This window comes from Manacus candei, unplaced genomic scaffold (genome assembly GCF_025592945.1).
Source record: "Manacus candei isolate 608988 ecotype Guabito, Panama unplaced genomic scaffold, ASM2559294v1 h1tg000047l, whole genome shotgun sequence".
NCBI lineage: Eukaryota > Metazoa > Chordata > Aves > Passeriformes > Pipridae > Manacus > Manacus candei.
The window spans coordinates 10,398,244-10,413,728 of NW_026138095.1; the positions used below are offsets into that span (position 1 = coordinate 10,398,244).

At 52.0% G+C, this 15,485-nt stretch overlaps 1 protein-coding gene across 1 annotated transcript in view; it reads right to left on the reverse strand.

Annotated features, from left to right (window-relative positions):
* Positions 1–3,446: 3,446 nt before the first annotated feature.
* PIK3R5 (phosphoinositide-3-kinase regulatory subunit 5) overlaps positions 3,447–15,485 on the reverse strand; it is a 29,183-nt gene continuing 17,144 nt past the window's right edge. The window contains exons 8-19 of the mRNA XM_051797487.1: positions 15,211–15,364; positions 14,675–14,758; positions 12,784–13,537; positions 12,540–12,687; positions 12,310–12,435; positions 11,937–12,062; positions 11,053–11,146; positions 9,753–9,829; positions 9,046–9,139; positions 7,404–7,486; positions 7,100–7,209; positions 3,447–6,072 (exon numbers count right to left, since the gene is read on the reverse strand). Coding sequence (XP_051653447.1) covers positions 5,931–6,072; positions 7,100–7,209; positions 7,404–7,486; positions 9,046–9,139; positions 9,753–9,829; positions 11,053–11,146; positions 11,937–12,062; positions 12,310–12,435; positions 12,540–12,687; positions 12,784–13,537; positions 14,675–14,758; positions 15,211–15,364 — 1,992 coding nt within the window. The 3' untranslated portion in view covers positions 3,447–5,930. The remainder of the gene's footprint in view (positions 6,073–7,099; positions 7,210–7,403; positions 7,487–9,045; positions 9,140–9,752; positions 9,830–11,052; positions 11,147–11,936; positions 12,063–12,309; positions 12,436–12,539; positions 12,688–12,783; positions 13,538–14,674; positions 14,759–15,210; positions 15,365–15,485) is intronic.

Genomic DNA, 15,485 nt, shown 5'->3' on the forward strand with positions numbered 1-15,485 from the left:
AGAGCAGGGCTTTTGAAATGCTGATTAAGCTTCGAAGGCAGGGAAAGGGGCAGGTTGTTTCTGGATCTCAGGTTTGCTTATTTGGATAAGCCCAGGAGAGGGCTGGACTCAGAAACCAGCCCCTAGTGCATGCCCAGGGGGGACCATCGAGCAGCTCGTGCTGCACTGCCTGCTCACCCTGCCTACCCCGAATGTGTCCTGCAACATCCTCTGTCATCAGCCTTCTCCAGTCCTGCAACCTCACTTCTTCTCCACCTATTTCCAAAAGTGACTGCAAGAGGGAGCCCCTTGCTGAGTCCCAAAGCAGGGATCTCCCAGCAGATCCTCCCTGGAGGACCCAGGTCCTGGGTAACCAGACAGACCCTCCCCAGATTTCCAGTTACAGGGGCAACATCCCAACCTGCGTTTCACAGGTGTCTCCTGGAAAGACGCTGCAATCACCAGCACACAAAGGCAGCCAAGCCCATCCACACCTCACCACCCCTGGACATCATGTTTGCACTCTCCCTGGTCACAGCCATGCCATTGCCTTGGCCTCAGAGTGGTCACACAGGAGCCCTGATGCAAGAGGAGCCACAGCCAGAAGCAAGACTTGCCCTTGTGAGGACTGAGAGTGTTCATCTGACTGAGCCACCCTGCTCCAGGCCCTGCCTGTGGCTGGAAACACCAGCTAAACACACAGCATTACACTGGCCCATTGCTGCCCAGAGAGTTTTATGTGGCCAAACCCAAGTCCAGGTTATCCTAGAGATGGGTAAACACCACAGAATATCTGTCATGCTTGCTTTGACTTGGATTTCAATTTTAGGATGCGCTTTCCAACCCCTTAACCTTTGCATGTCTTTCTGTGAGTGCTGCAGTGAAGGTGCCTGTGGAGAGGAGAGGGGATTCTGAGGGCACAGAGAATACTGGAAGAAGGTGAGTTGGGGACTGGGACAGAAAAGCCCCCCATTCCTCATGCAGTCATCTGTCTGCACCAACTCACAGCCAGACAGGCATCGGAGCAGACTGGTAATTATGCAACTTTGCACCATTAGCACACCATTACTGCTCTCCAGTCTTTTCCCTGCCAGGAAAACTCTGTTCCTCATGCAGGCCCAGGGAGCCTTATTAACTTTTAATTGATCATTGATTAGCACTGGTAAGATAAGGGCAGTGGAGCAGAGGCACTGCCAGGAGAGGTGAAGAGCTGCCTGGAGCCTGGGAAAGTTCCACTTGTCCAGCTTCACTCCCGTTAGTCCTGAGCAAAGGCCAGTCCTGAAACAACCAGGGATGCCCTTTTCAGTCACAGGTGCTGGACAGAACCCTTCAGAAATTAGTAAAATTCACAGAAGTTTCCAATCTTTACTTTACAACTGCCTGTAAAAGCAGCTAACACGTGCACACGGGAAGCAGCCGGATCTACCAGCCCCGAAACCTGCAGCCCCAAGAGGGAACCAGGGCAGGGAATTTGGCAGGAGAAGACATTCTCTGGATTTCTTTTGCTTCTCCCTTTTCTTCTGGAAGTGCTGGATTATTGGTGTGTCTCTTGACAAACCCCTCTGGGTCAGGCAGATCCTGTCCCTGGCACAGGGGAGCATTTGCTGGGTTAGCCCCTCACTGACTCAGGCAAGGAGCCCAGCTCGGGGCTCGCTGCCAGCAGGACCTGAGCTGGCCCCAGGTGCCCCTGCCTTGGCTGAAGGAAATTTGAGCTGCAGGGATGGGAGCAGACAGGCAGCACAGAGACAGAAAGGAAGGGATGATGCTATGGGGCTGTGACCCAGGAGACATCCCAGGCACATTAATCCCAGTCCTGTAATGGAATACAGGGACTGAGCACTGCTGGGAAGCTGACTCTGCTCTCTGCTACTTCTTGCTACAGCTGAGAGAGCAGATGAGCACCTTTGACATGCCTCCTGTAAGAGATCTCCTGGAAATAATTCAGGTCTTAATTCAGCCTCATTCAGGTCCCCAAAACCCCAGGTCTTTGTGGGCTTCCACACCTGCTGTCATCCCCCCATCTGCTGGTCTCTTGCTGTGGGACACCCAGGAATGACACCCGTGGAACTACAGGTGTGTCTGCCAGGAAACAGAAGCACAAGAGCAAGGTTTGCCCCACAGTTCCAACAACCAACCAGTTCAACACGTGCAGGGGGTCAGCAGTGCTGAGCTGCACGAGCCCACGGACATGCCAACTCATTCCTGTCCTTTGATACTAATTAATTCTGTATTTCTAATTAACCACCAGATCATGAGTGGCCACTTAAGAGCCCCTTCTCTGGATGAGCACTGGCTCATGATGTTCTTCACCTCATGCACTAGAACGTTCCAGCTCTGCCCAGTCCAGCTGAGGTGGCTGTGGGATGACCAGCCCTGAGAGAGCAGGGCACCTGAAACTGCCACTTCACCTCAGCTGTGCAGGACTTCAGGGATCAGACTTGAATCCTGATCCCAAACTTCTTGACATGCACGTTTTTAGAACAAAGTACTTTCTTACTGCTTCGGATTTAATCATACCTGTTCCTCTTTCCACTTACCTCTATAAAAGAAAAGAACAGAGGGGGGGGGAATTTGTAGTTTAGGGGTGTTTGTGTTGTTGAGAACAAACAAAAGCAGATTATCATTCCAGCTTGGAAAATTTTCCTTATCTGCCTTTTCAAAAGACCTTTTTAGTTAAAATACACTTTTTGTTACTGTTTAATCAGCGTGAAAAAAGACAGCTAATACATGACAAAGTGCTGATTAACAGAAGTTATTCTCATCTCGTTGTTGGCTTTTCTGAGCTCAAATGACTTTTCCTGTGTTGTTTATTTGATCATGACACACTGGCCTTCACACCTACCAACTGAGCCTCTTTCCTTGAATATCCACAGGTGACAGTGGAGAGAGTTTAATGTTTCCAAGTGTCATTTCATATTTCAGAGCACTTTCAGTAGCAACAGCTCCAGCTGCCAGCCTGCATCCCCAAAGAAGCAGAAGGGATTTCCAAGTCAGAAATCCCCCAGTATCAGCATATTCTGTCATTCTGTAATATCCACCTGCTGACCCTGAGCAGGGACCCTTCATCCCAGAGCTCTGCTGTCCCCCCAGGCTGGACCTTGTCCCTGGCCCCAGGAGCAAATCAACACAGCCAAGGTCAGGGAGCCTCCGAGAAGGGAAGGGCATGCACAGGTCTCACCTTGCACACACAGGCTCTGCTCCTTTCTTTTCTCCTTAATCCAGCACAAAGCCAATTTGGGATTTACAACGCCAAACCTGCTTTTTCACTCACAGAACAGAAGCAGCTCAATTAACCTCCGGAGGTCTCCGTGTCGTGCCCTCTGGGACCGAGCTCATGACTATAATGGCCTTTATAAGCTTTTTCCTGCTCCCAGAGCAGCTCCTCTGTGAGGGACCTGCCTGTCCTCCTCGTGGAGATTCCTCCCCTGCTTCCCCCCCCTCAGGAATTACTTGACCCAAACTTGTACTCGAAATAAATCAACATTTAATACTTTACAATTACTTTAAAAGTTCTTCGACCAGTATTTTACAGATCAGCACAGACTTTACACAGATCTGGTGAGGCTGCACATATGTACAAAGATGACCTGAAAGAACCCTGCAATTCCTTCGTTTCCAGAAAGCATCAGAGGTCAAAACCTTGGCCAGGATTACAAGTCCTTAGAGTTTGTGCTTGTTTTTCCTCTATGGGTTGGAAATTCTCTTCTCCTGTATTCCTGGAGGGCCAGCTGAAACCAGAGTGGTTTCTACCATACCAGTGGCAGGGATATATTTAGCCACAGATATCAAGATCACAAATAGCAATGTTTTGACAGGATAAGGTGCTATTTTAAAGTATTGAACAACAATAACCAGCTGTCAAATTTCAGCCCCATTGGAGAAAACACACACAAACCTGCCCGGGAAATGAAAAGTCAGTGAAGAAAACTTATTCCAAGTGCATGGAAAGAGCCATTAAAATCTGTTTCTGATCCCTTGAGCCTGCTGGATTTAAAACAGTGATGCAGAGAAGTGCACAGCAGTGACCTCAGTGGTCCTGCCTCACCCTGCAGGCAGCCTGTGAGGGAGGAGACAGCCCAGCACGACCTGCCAAGCCTGTGCTGAGAGCAAGGGATGGACACTGCTCCATGCAGGAAGAGATGATGCTCCTGGAGCCGGTGCATGGCTGGGGAAGGTGGGCCCTTGCTGGGAGTCCAAGCTGGCTCTGCATCCTGGTGGAGCCAGAGCTGTTCAACATTCATGTTCAGTGGATCCTTCACCCCACAGGAGGGTCTTTTCTTGGAGTCCCCAAGGCAACACCATCCTTGGGATGGTTGATTCAAGTAGAAGGATGGAGCACAGAGGCCTCAGGAGCGTGTTCATGTCTCGTATTTGCTCATCTCTGGCCACTGGTACAAGTTACACACAACTGCTGAGGACACCAGAGCCAGCAAGGACCACGATGTCACCCCTGGGGTGTCCCCAAGGGTGTGACCCCCCCACCCAAAGTGTCACCAAGCTGTCCCCAGCCACACAGTGGGAGCAGAAAGCAGGACCAGCATCCAGCAGGGCCAGGACCAGAGTTGATGGCACAGGAGGGATTCCCCAAACACATCCAGGAGATGTGGGGGAATCCACACATACCTGACCCATCACACTCTGGCTGAACCCTGCAGCCCCCCAGCAGTATTGGGGGCCCCTTTCAGACATTTCCAGGGAGCACATGTCCTTGGCATCAAGATCCTGAAGCAGGGAGCTCCTTCTTTATCTCTAGTACAACCCCAAAAACTACCAAGAAACAGCTTGAGGGCTCTGAAACCTTGAAAGGCTTTTCCAGTCTTATTTTTTTGCTCATTGGGTCAGAATACCTCTAAATACCCCCAAATATTGCACCTTTCTGTACCTACAGCCTTGCAGAGAGAAGGAAGAGGGAAGAATGCCTTTTGCCAGGGAGAGGGATCTCAAATCCTGTTGTCCCTTGCAAGTGTCATTAGTGGTTCTGGTGCTGGGTCTTTCTCTATCAAAGGTGCCTCTTCAGGTGAGTTTAAGGCAATCCTAATGGTTTCCCTAGTGCTTCCCTCTCTCCCTGAGTTCAGCATGGTTCCTGATGTATTTCAAGCAGCTGTGGAGGATTCAGCCTCTGGGGTGTCTCCAGCAAACTGTGCTGGGGAGCAGGAAGCAAGACCAGGGGCTGAACAGGGAATACTCATGGGTGAATGCTGAAATTGTGCAGAAATTGGAAACTCCTCTCCTGCAGGTCCTGGATGTCCATTAAATACACGGATACACGACATGCTGTCCATGCCCTGGAATGGCCTCTGGCACTCAGTTCACTGGAACACACAGCAGTTTACAGCCCATGCTGGGTTGCTCTGCTTGTCTGCAAGACACCCAACCTTCAGAATTTAAAGGAAACCTTGAGAAAGCCCATCCCCATCCCCAAAGAACTGCCCTGAGCATCCTCGACCTGTTACAGGTGAAATGGCACCGGCTGGGTGATCTGTAACTGCACACACATTGCAGGACACCTACCACCACTCAGTCAAGGACATTCATTGGCCAAAATACCCCCCCATGAGCTCACTTTCCCCACCCCAGATCCCACTGGCCTTGCAGTCACTGTCAAACACAGCCACAGCACCTTTTGCTGGCAGGAAAATCCCCCTGTCCTTGCCTTGCCCTCTTCACCCAGGTGTTGCCAGTTGGCTGAACCAGGTGGAGATCTCAAGGAAAGCACTTTCTTCCCATTGCTGAGGAATCCTGAGAGACACCAGAGCACACCACCAACGTTCCCATTTCCCAAGGATGGGCCAAGCCCAGAGCAGGAGCAGCTCAGCCACCACAATAACACTTCAGCTACAGGACGTCTTGGACGAGCACGGCTGGGTGTCCAAAGAAGGACAGTCAGCTTCCTTTTCCTGAGCCTGGATTGGTGTGGGATGGGAGTCTGGTCTGGAAGGACACAGGGGTCTTCAAGGCAGTGCTCCACTGAAGGTGGCAATGGGTAAACACAGGAGAGAGTGGAACTCAGAGGGGTCCTGGGCAGGCAAAGAGCACCCTCTCAGTGCAAAGGGATCACTGTCCCTGGGTTTGTAGCACACAGAGATCTCACACCTGCAGGGAGACAAAGAGAAACCAAGATCTAAGTATACTCTAATATTATAGTACAGTATATTCTGATAATTTAGGATATTCTGTGTATATCCTGGTATTCCTCAGGTGCAGCAGGAATATCTAAAACCAAGCAGGAATCAGTGCAGCTTTTAACAGGACTGGAGTCTGAGTGCTGGGAGTTCAGGTCTTTCAGCTGGCTCAGACTGGGACCAAGAGCAGAACCACCCATAAAGAGTATTTGCTGAAACTCATTGGCAAAACAACAACTTTTGCACCCTCCAAGTTTTGGGGAGATGGAAAGAGCTCCTTTACCATTTCATGCACTGAACTCCACTATCCCCTGAGTTTCATGATAAACAACTTTAGGAGAAACACTTCTCTTTGGGGTTATTTAAGACATAAGATCCCCAATATTTTTCTGTTAGAGGCAGCATAACCTTGCAGAGTTCTGCTCAGTCTGAGGGAGAAATTACAATGTCTGTACATCAACTGGTTTGATCTCTTGTACTCATGGAAATATCTTGTCTACACTGAGATTTCAAATTTCACCACCTGGGGAGCCACTCTGGTGCCCTGAGGAGACAACAGAGATGAACAGTCCAGTGAACAATTCCTGCTCTACCCCAGACTCTCCCATGAAGATCATGGATTCCTTCTGGGGATGCCAAAGGCAGGGAAGGACCCAAATGAGGTTTAGAAGTTGAAGGCTCTGCTCATATACCCAGTGCTCTTCAAACACCTCATTATCTCACATAGCCTCCAGTTTATTGCTGGAAAAGATGGCTTCAGGGTTGAAGAGTTGACTGGGGCCTTCATGAAGGTAAACTCCTGCTGAGACATGAGCAGGACCACCCATCCCAGCTGAGCTCAGCTGCCCTGCAGAGCCTGGGGCTGTATCACCCAGCTTGGGCAGCTGGCACAGACCAACCACGGTGCTCAGGACCTCATCCCCCCCCACTTCACAGGCAAGCCCTGGACACAGGATGCACCATCCCAGGAGTGCAGTTGGCCCCATTTCAGTTCCTACCTAGTCACACTCTGCAGGATCTTCTGCTCATCCTGGTCCAGGCACACAGCAAAGGAGGACTGGACACCGATAATCTGGACCTTGTCTACTTTTATCTGGGACACACTGATCTGCTGAGAGAATGAGAGCTGGGGTGAGGGAGCTGGTGGGCTCAGTGCACTCCCCTGTGCAGGGAAGGGGAGCTGGGCACCCCTAAGGCAGGTCTGGGGGCCACCAGCAAACAGATCCCCAAGGAGCTGCTCTCTCCAGCTGGGTCAGGCCAACCTCACCTTACCAAGTGTAAAAGCACCATGATTAGAGTTACCTGATTGAAACTTTTTTTGGATTTGGAGTTTTGCCTTTTGACCACCTCTGTCATGGTTAAGTTGAGACACTCTGTCTTTGAGGCTGTAACAAAACAAAACTGCAATCAACTGGGGTTTCTGGACCACTGGTGAAAACCCAAGTGGTCCCTCCACCCCTCAAAGCACCCCAGTGGCTCCAGCAGGACCCCATTGCTGGGGGAAATGCAGTACAGTTCCAGCTTTCCTTCCCTCAGGCTAATCCACATGGAAAGCAAGCAACAGGGACACAGAGGGAAGAGGACATTTAACTGTCTTAGGACCCAAACAGGAGAAAAAACATTGCCCCATCATCATGAGGAAATTTTAACTCTCCCAGCATGTCCACTTGGAGATGCTTCTTCGTGCCTGGAATCACAGTGACATCCTGTGGTCAAACTGCTGAATGTGAAAACCAATGGAGATCACCCAGGGGACCAGATTTCTCTTGGAAGGAGGGAGATCCATGAAGCTTCTCCTCAGAGTGGAGCTGAGGACACCCCCTGATGCAAAGCCACAGCACTGGCAGCACAGGTGAAGCTCCTGAACTAGAGCAGGAACAACCAACTCAAAGTATAGAGAAGGTGACAAACTAATTCCTGCTGGTTTTTCTCCCAGAGTTGTCTGCATGGCTTCATGGATGGGGCAGCAAGAGGAGAGAGAGGAGGGATGGAGGTTTAGGTGGAGCTCCATGGAGCATGTAGGGGATGTCTCCTATTTGGCAGATCAGCCATTTGCCTTGACTATTCTGTTCACAAACCCCACATCTGCCAGGAATGAAGCACACAAGGAAAAAGGAACTAAAAATCCCTCAGTTTATTCAGAATTGGATGTGTGAATGCCAAACCAGCAGTTCTTCAGCAAGAACAAACAGATCAGTGACCAGTGAGGGGACTTGAGGAAACGGCTGGAGCTGAGTCAGGGGAGATGTAGGTTGGATCTCAGGAAAAGGTTTTTCACCCAAAAGGTGGTTGAGCACTGGAATCACAGCACCAAGCCTGTCTGAGTTCAGGCAGCATTTGGACAATGCTCTCAGGCACACGGTGTGACACATCCTGTGATTCTATTGCTTCTAAGTACACACACGGACTAAAAGTCTTGGTGCTTTTAAAGGGCTCAAAGCTTTATTAATTGGAAACCTGATTAGAAAAAAAGCCTTATGGAGCCAACCCACATGGCAGGCAGCTCTCTCTGAGCTGCAGGAAGGGGACCAGGCTGAAGCACCAGCTTAGCAAGAGCTGCTGAAAGCTGGCTGTGAGACATGGCTGCTGTGGATGCAGGACAAGCACCTTGCTCTGGTCCTGCTTCATCTAACAACAGTTGTACCTCCCTACTGAACAAGTGGTGCTCTGGAAAGCATTTCCCTCCAGTGATCACCCTGCTGTTTGGATCATCCCAGCCCCATCCCTAATGGATATTCCATTCTCCAGCTGGAAGCTTTAGGACAGTGGGACATGAAATTCCCTTTGTCCCTGATGTGATGCCAAGGACTAGGGAACACCAGGCACCTCCCATGTATCTCCTGCATTCACACAGCCCTCATTTGCCCCAGACAGAAGATCCACACTGTCCTGTCACTCCACCAGTCCTTCCCACTGTTCCCTAGGCACAGCCACCCCTACTCACCAAGTTCTTCATACTTCTTGCAGGCTTTGCTAAGGTTGACAGACGTGCAGACCTTCTCAACATCATTCCAGTGACTTCTTCCACTGACAGCTGTCTGCAGAGACCAAGCAGAACCCAGAAGAGAGAATCACAGAATCATTTAGCTTGGAAAAGGCCTTTAAGATCACCGAGTCCAACCCTAAATCTGACACTGCCAAGCCCACCACTAAACCATGTCCTTAAGCACCACATCTACATGTGATGCCACCCTACCTCCCACCCCACACCATCCAGTGTGGGCTGGCTCACATCTGGATTCACTTGGAGCTGCACAAAGTTTGAGTAGGCATAAAAATTCATTTAATCTTGGATTCACAAAAAAATTGCCCAGGCAAAATCACTAAATGACTGCAGAGGAACCAATAAAACAGGAATACTGCTGTGCCCAGCACAAGATTGCTCCCTGGAGGCAAAGTCTACCTGTGTCAAGTGGCGCTGAGAGCACAAACAGCCTATGGAAGTAGCTACACATTCCATTTTACTGGGCTGAACAGGAGTGGAAAGCCACCTCCAATTAGCCACTAAGTAGACAATTAGCCTGAATTTGGCTTGGATTCGAGCTCCTCCAGCAGACTGTCAGCCTTGCCTCTCTCAGCCCCCAGATGAGACTTGCCTGCCCAGCACAGAGGTGGATTCTGCCCTTTTGTCTGTGAGTCCCACACACTCACCTTGCTGTAGGCAATCTGTAGTGTTAGTGGGATTGCTTCCCTGTCTCCATCTATGCCCAGCCTTTTGCTGCCTGGACCTGCACAAAACAAGGAGCAAATGTCACACAGTGGCTTTTTATCCCCATCCTTCACTGGCTACTGATAGAGCAGCACAATCAGTACCTACACAAAGGGGGGGAAATGGTTTGCTGAACACGGCTGTGGAGCAAAAAGGCAAAAAAAAAGAAAAGGTGGCTTCAAAGCTGCCAGAAAGCAATTAATCCTGTGCAGAAATTCCAACACAAAGCACCACAAGCCGCTCTGTAGAACTGAAAGAGGCACTGGCTAAGCTGGTGCAGAGGGGTCAGTGCTCCAGGGAAAACACAAAGCAATAAAAGGCCACATTGCTAACCCGGCTCCTGTTTTTCCAGGCATATTTCTGCCCACATTAAATTAACCTTGAAATACTGTGCCCAACACTTCCTAAGTCTTTTTTTCCCCCCCAACTCTGGATAATTTTTTGCAGATGTGGTGTTTCGTCACACAACCCAAGGGAGAACCATCCGAGTCAGGATTGGTGGTTTCACGAGTTAGTGGGAAGAGGTCTTGCCCGAGCCTGTATTTTGGGGGAGTGGGGTGGTGACACTTCACGTGGGGGATGTTTTACGAGCTCAGTTTAGAAAGACAAGGCGAGATCACAGAAAAGCAGCTGGTTAAAGACGTGAAGCCGCGTGTTTCTGTGCAGTACTGCGGGCGGGCCACGAGAGGTCTGTGTGCGCTGCACCAGAGCACGATGGCCCGGCTGCCGGGAGGAGCTGGAGATGCTCCTGCCACTGCTCCTCCTCTCTAGCACTATTAATTTTACGAATTCCTAACACAAACGTACATTCAGGAAGGCTCCAAGTGCGCACACACATAAACCTTGCTTTGCCCAGTAAACTAAGGAAACGGAAATATGGGTTTTATAAATGCCATTCCGGGAGAAAGCACAAACAGCAGCAAAAAGAAAAGATGTAAAGCTGCATTTGACCAGGTGCTGATGAAGGGAAGGAAATGGGCTTGAAGCTGTTTTGTTGTAAATCCACTTTAGAGTTAACAACAGCAAAAACAAAGCTTTGCCATGTCTTTGCTCCTGAAGAAGAGTGCAAGAATTAGGATATTTCTCTTCCAAATTAGTGAAGAGCTGTCTGAACCTTTGCTCAGGCTGGGTCAGACATGTCCCACAGCCCATGCTCCCTCCAGCCACTCCTTCCCTTCACCTCCCAGCCCCATGGTTTGCAGACCCCAGAGTGGGTGGGTGGGTGCAGCAGCAGGTACAGACCTGATGCCTTGATGGCCCGTGTGGCTGCTGAGTGGCCCAGCTCGAGGGAATGGATGAAGACTTCGGTCATCTTTTCTCCCCCGATGAAGGTGAGCTGCCAGGGGAGAACAGTGAAGATGTGGTGGTGAGACCACCCAGCCTGTGCCAGGCAGTGTTCACCCCTCTAACTGCTTTCCACAGAAAACAGGTCAGTTTGGGAAAATCCTTTCATGTTCTCAAAACACACCTTTCAAGAGCTGCTCTGGGTGACATTTGTCTTTAGCTGTACTTCAGGCTGCTCTAACAGACCACCAGCAAGTCAAACAACCCAAACCCTAACTTTTACTAAAAGAAAACTCTACAGCCCACTGGAAAGAAACTCCATGATGAGTCTGGGCATTGCTCTGGGAGCACAAATTCCATGAAAAGCAGCAGCTGGGCCCACGACACACCTGCTGCATCTGGTCCAGAGCCACAGCCCCAAAACAGTTGTTTTAGCCCCACATTCAACTTCCCCACCACATCTGCCACAGGCACACAGCTGGGTGTGGGAAACAGGTTCACAGAAGGCCTTGGTTTGGGACACAGAGCACTGGAGAGACTTCCAGCAATGTGAATAACCTGCCAGCACTGACAGGCATTGATTTGTGTCATGAGGAAAGGAATTATGATGGAAAACTGCTTGTGTGACTTCAGGATTGTCTGGGCAGGATCTGCATGCTCTCAATTCCTGAGCCAGGAGCATCAGCAAAGCAATGTGGACACTCAGAGACCGAGCTCTGCCTCACCAGCACGTGGTGGCTGTGACACACCCACATCGCTTCACAGGCAGGTCCCAACCTGGTGGCACAGGCAGAAGACCCTCCCTTTCCCCTCAGAAGATGGGGCTGAGCCCCTTTGCCTACCTCTGTCTGGTAGAGCTGCAGCAGGACGGGGCGTGTGGCGAAGCGGCAATAGTAGAGGATCATGTCTGCCAGGATGGGCAGCTGCTCCTGGGAGTCCTCCTGGGGCTCAGCCTCCAGCTTGGCAGACTGTGGTGGGAGAATAAGTCAGCAACATGATGGGGTATGTGGTACTTACATTCAGAACTGTCCATCCCACCCCACTGGGGACAGAAACCCTCCTTCTGACCACCAGGAACCATCTCCATCCTGTGTCCATGTCACACAGGCTCTTGCAGAGGATCATGGTGGCCCAGTGCTAAGCAGAAGTTTCTCTGATCAGGTCCCCAGTTCCTCTGTGAAGAAGGATGAGCCCCACCAGCTGGCACACACGTACCTGACACAGGACGTCCATGGGCAGGTTCATCAGCCCAAGAACGTTGCGCTCGTACCATGGGTCCAACACACCGATGTAGTGGGAGATGTCGTTAGTGCTGCTCTCCATCCCAGCCGAGGTGGGATCCTGAAACCACACACACTGGGGTCACTCTGAGGGTCTCCCAGGCTCCCCTCAGCCTACCCTGCCAGCCCTGGTACCACAAGCCCTGTGGTGAGCAGGACACCTACCTGTGCCCGGAGCTGTGGGTCCCCCAGGGCTGGGGAGGGATGATGCATCAGGGGCGTTGAGGGAGCCAAGCAGCTCCTCTTCACCGGGACATAGAAAAACTGCAGCTTGAAGTACCTTGTCAGTGAGGGGCAGGTGCTCTCCTTGAGCCTGGGAGAAGGTGGAGAGGGCTGGGTGAGCAGAGCAGCAGGGAATGTCCCAGCAGGGCCAGGTCCCCATGGTCAGACCCCGCACCTCCCGGCTCACCTGAGGTCGCTGTAGGCTCGGGCCACCTTCCCCGAGATGCGGTCGGAGCCGAACACCACGACACGCAGGGTGGACACCTTGGTGTCCTCGTCGTAGCTGAGGAAGGGCCGCCGGGGCAGGCTGAGGTGCCGGGGGGCCAGCGGGGCCGGCAGGCGCTGGCTCAGCACGTGCTGCGGCAGCGAGTGCGCGCGCCGGGAGCGCGCCGGGACGCGCAGCCGGGCCTGCGACGCGCACAGGCTCTCGGCACGGCGCAGCGGCAGCGACAGCGAGCCCGTGTCCGGGCAGTCCTTCAGCTCCCTCCTCAGCACCAGCTGGCTTTTGCTCTTGAACAGCCTGTAGATCTTGGTGGTCAGTGTTTGCCTGTATTTGTGGTGGGCCTTCTCCGCCTTCAGCTCCGTCCTCCCCACCATGTCCAGGGAGCTCTCGTCGCTGTCCTCTGCGTACCCGCTGTCCATGCAGTCCTTCAGGCTGGAGACGAACGACTTCAGGGACTTTCTGGAGACCACTGTCAGCTCCGAGATGGAGTCCTTGGAGGAGGTGAAGAGGGACATCCGCGAGGGCTTAGATCCCTCCTCTGACAGCACAGAGTACACAGAGTCACTGGAAATGGCACAGAGGGGGGAGAGCAGCGAGTCCCGCTCAGGGGAGCAGCCGTCGGTTTCCACATCCTCCTCCTCTTCATCCTCCTCCTCGTTCTCCGAGGCCATGGGCTCAACAACGCTGCACTCCTTGCTGAGGACATCATTGAGGATATCTGAAAGGCAACCAGAGGCAGATCCACCTGGGCTCCAGCAGAACCACTGCATTTGTGATGGCCCCAGATGTGATGGCCCCAGACAACACCACCACTGTGTCATGGCCAGTACTCTCTTTGATCCTGCATGGCTTCAAACAAGGAGCTGGAAACCTCCTCCTGAATGTTTTCAGATTTCCCTAAAGTGCTCAGTTGCAATGCAAAACAAAACGTATTTCTCTCCCTAAGGTCACACTCTGTTTGGGTTCTCAAAAGGCAAACACCCCTTGGGCTTCTACTTCCTTCCTATACAGCTTTCACAATGCACTCCAGGTTTAACCAGAGGGCAGGAGGAAAGCCAGGTATTCAGCTGATCAAACCCCAAAATGAACCCACTGTGGCTTCCTGGCAAGGCTGGACTCACTGCAAAGCCTGAGCCAGAGCTCTACTCCAGCTTGCTGGGGCCAGCAGGCAATGACCACTGAACATTCACAGGAACACACAAGGTCTTCCAGGAATGGGGAAGCTGGAGAGACCAGCTTGGCAGAAGGGGAACCCGCTGCTTCCCCTCCAAAACTGCTGTGGCCGGGCTGAGAGCACAGCAAAGGCACAGCAAAGGCCATCCCTTGCTGAGGGGGTGAAGAGCTGTCAGGTCTGACCAGTCTCAATTCCACAAAGTCTCAGTATCCCAGTCAAGCTTTCCCAGCAACAATTATTTCCAGGGCATAAGCAAGGTTTCCTCCTTGCAGAGGAGCTTCCTACCAAACAATGTCATGTCCTACCAATATTCCCATGGACTTGGGTGCAATGAATTTATTCTGGTTTAACGCAAGGTACAACCCTGCCCAGGAGATTAAGCCCTGCATGATTTGTCTCTGGAAAAACGTGATTTGGGGCCACCAGTGTCCTGTGCCCTCTGCTTGGGATCACAGCAGGCATCACACTTGAGCTGTCACCCACATCCTGTCCCATCCAGGGGACACTGACACCCACTGGGTCATTTCTCCCTCCAGCACCAACAATGTGTTATCAGCTCTTTCACACACCCAGCTGGATGTGGCAGCCCCAGCCAAGCTGAAACGCTGCTCAGTCACCCCTGGAATGGGGAACAGAGGGCTGTGGTCTCACTGGGATGACTGGGGGACCCCCTCCACTTACCAAAGTTATCCTGGTCCCAGCTGTACGTGTAGCAGCGGGCGGCAGGGATGGGGATGGTGTGGAGCTTGTGGGGCTGAGCCTCACCTGGGAAGAGAGGAGGGAGAGGACTTAGTTTCCAAGGATCCCCAACACCACCCCTGCCAGCCTCTCCTGGTGGGAGATGCCACCCACCCCACGCACACATTTTGGGCAGCCCAGGTCATGCTGAACACCAATGATGCCAGTCACATGCAAAGGGGATGAGGGGACATTTCACATCCCTGAGAGCCATCAGACATCACAGCTACCAGCAGTTTCTGATTTAATGTTTTCATCTCACCCATACAGGCTGGACAATTTGTTTTGTTGCTGTTTTAATGAAACCTTTTCTGGCTCATTGTGTGGTTACGAAGCAGGACCTGGGTTGGTGCTTTTTTTGTTGCAGTTTTTTCGCTCGGTCGAGACTTTGTGCAAAATGTTCGCTGCTGCTGCTGCTGCTGCAGGGGCTGAGCCTGCAGAACACCCTGGAGAAAAGAGGGGCCTGGGGGGTTTCTCACCTGTGATGGCAGGAAAGGAGGCGGCCCCAGCGATGTCCCTGAGCACAGCCTGGAGCCGCTCCCGGGCCAGCCCGGGGTCACTGCTGGCGGCCGCGATCTCCTGCGCGTCGGCGGCACTGGAGTAGATCTCCGACAGCTCTTCCAGCGTCTTGGACTGGGGGAGCAGAGCCAAGGTGAGAGACTGAGGGGTTCCCTCCACACAGGCAACACACAGGTCCTTGGGCAGGATCACAAACTGGGGAGCTCTCTCCCTCCACCGCCCTCTACCCCCTTTC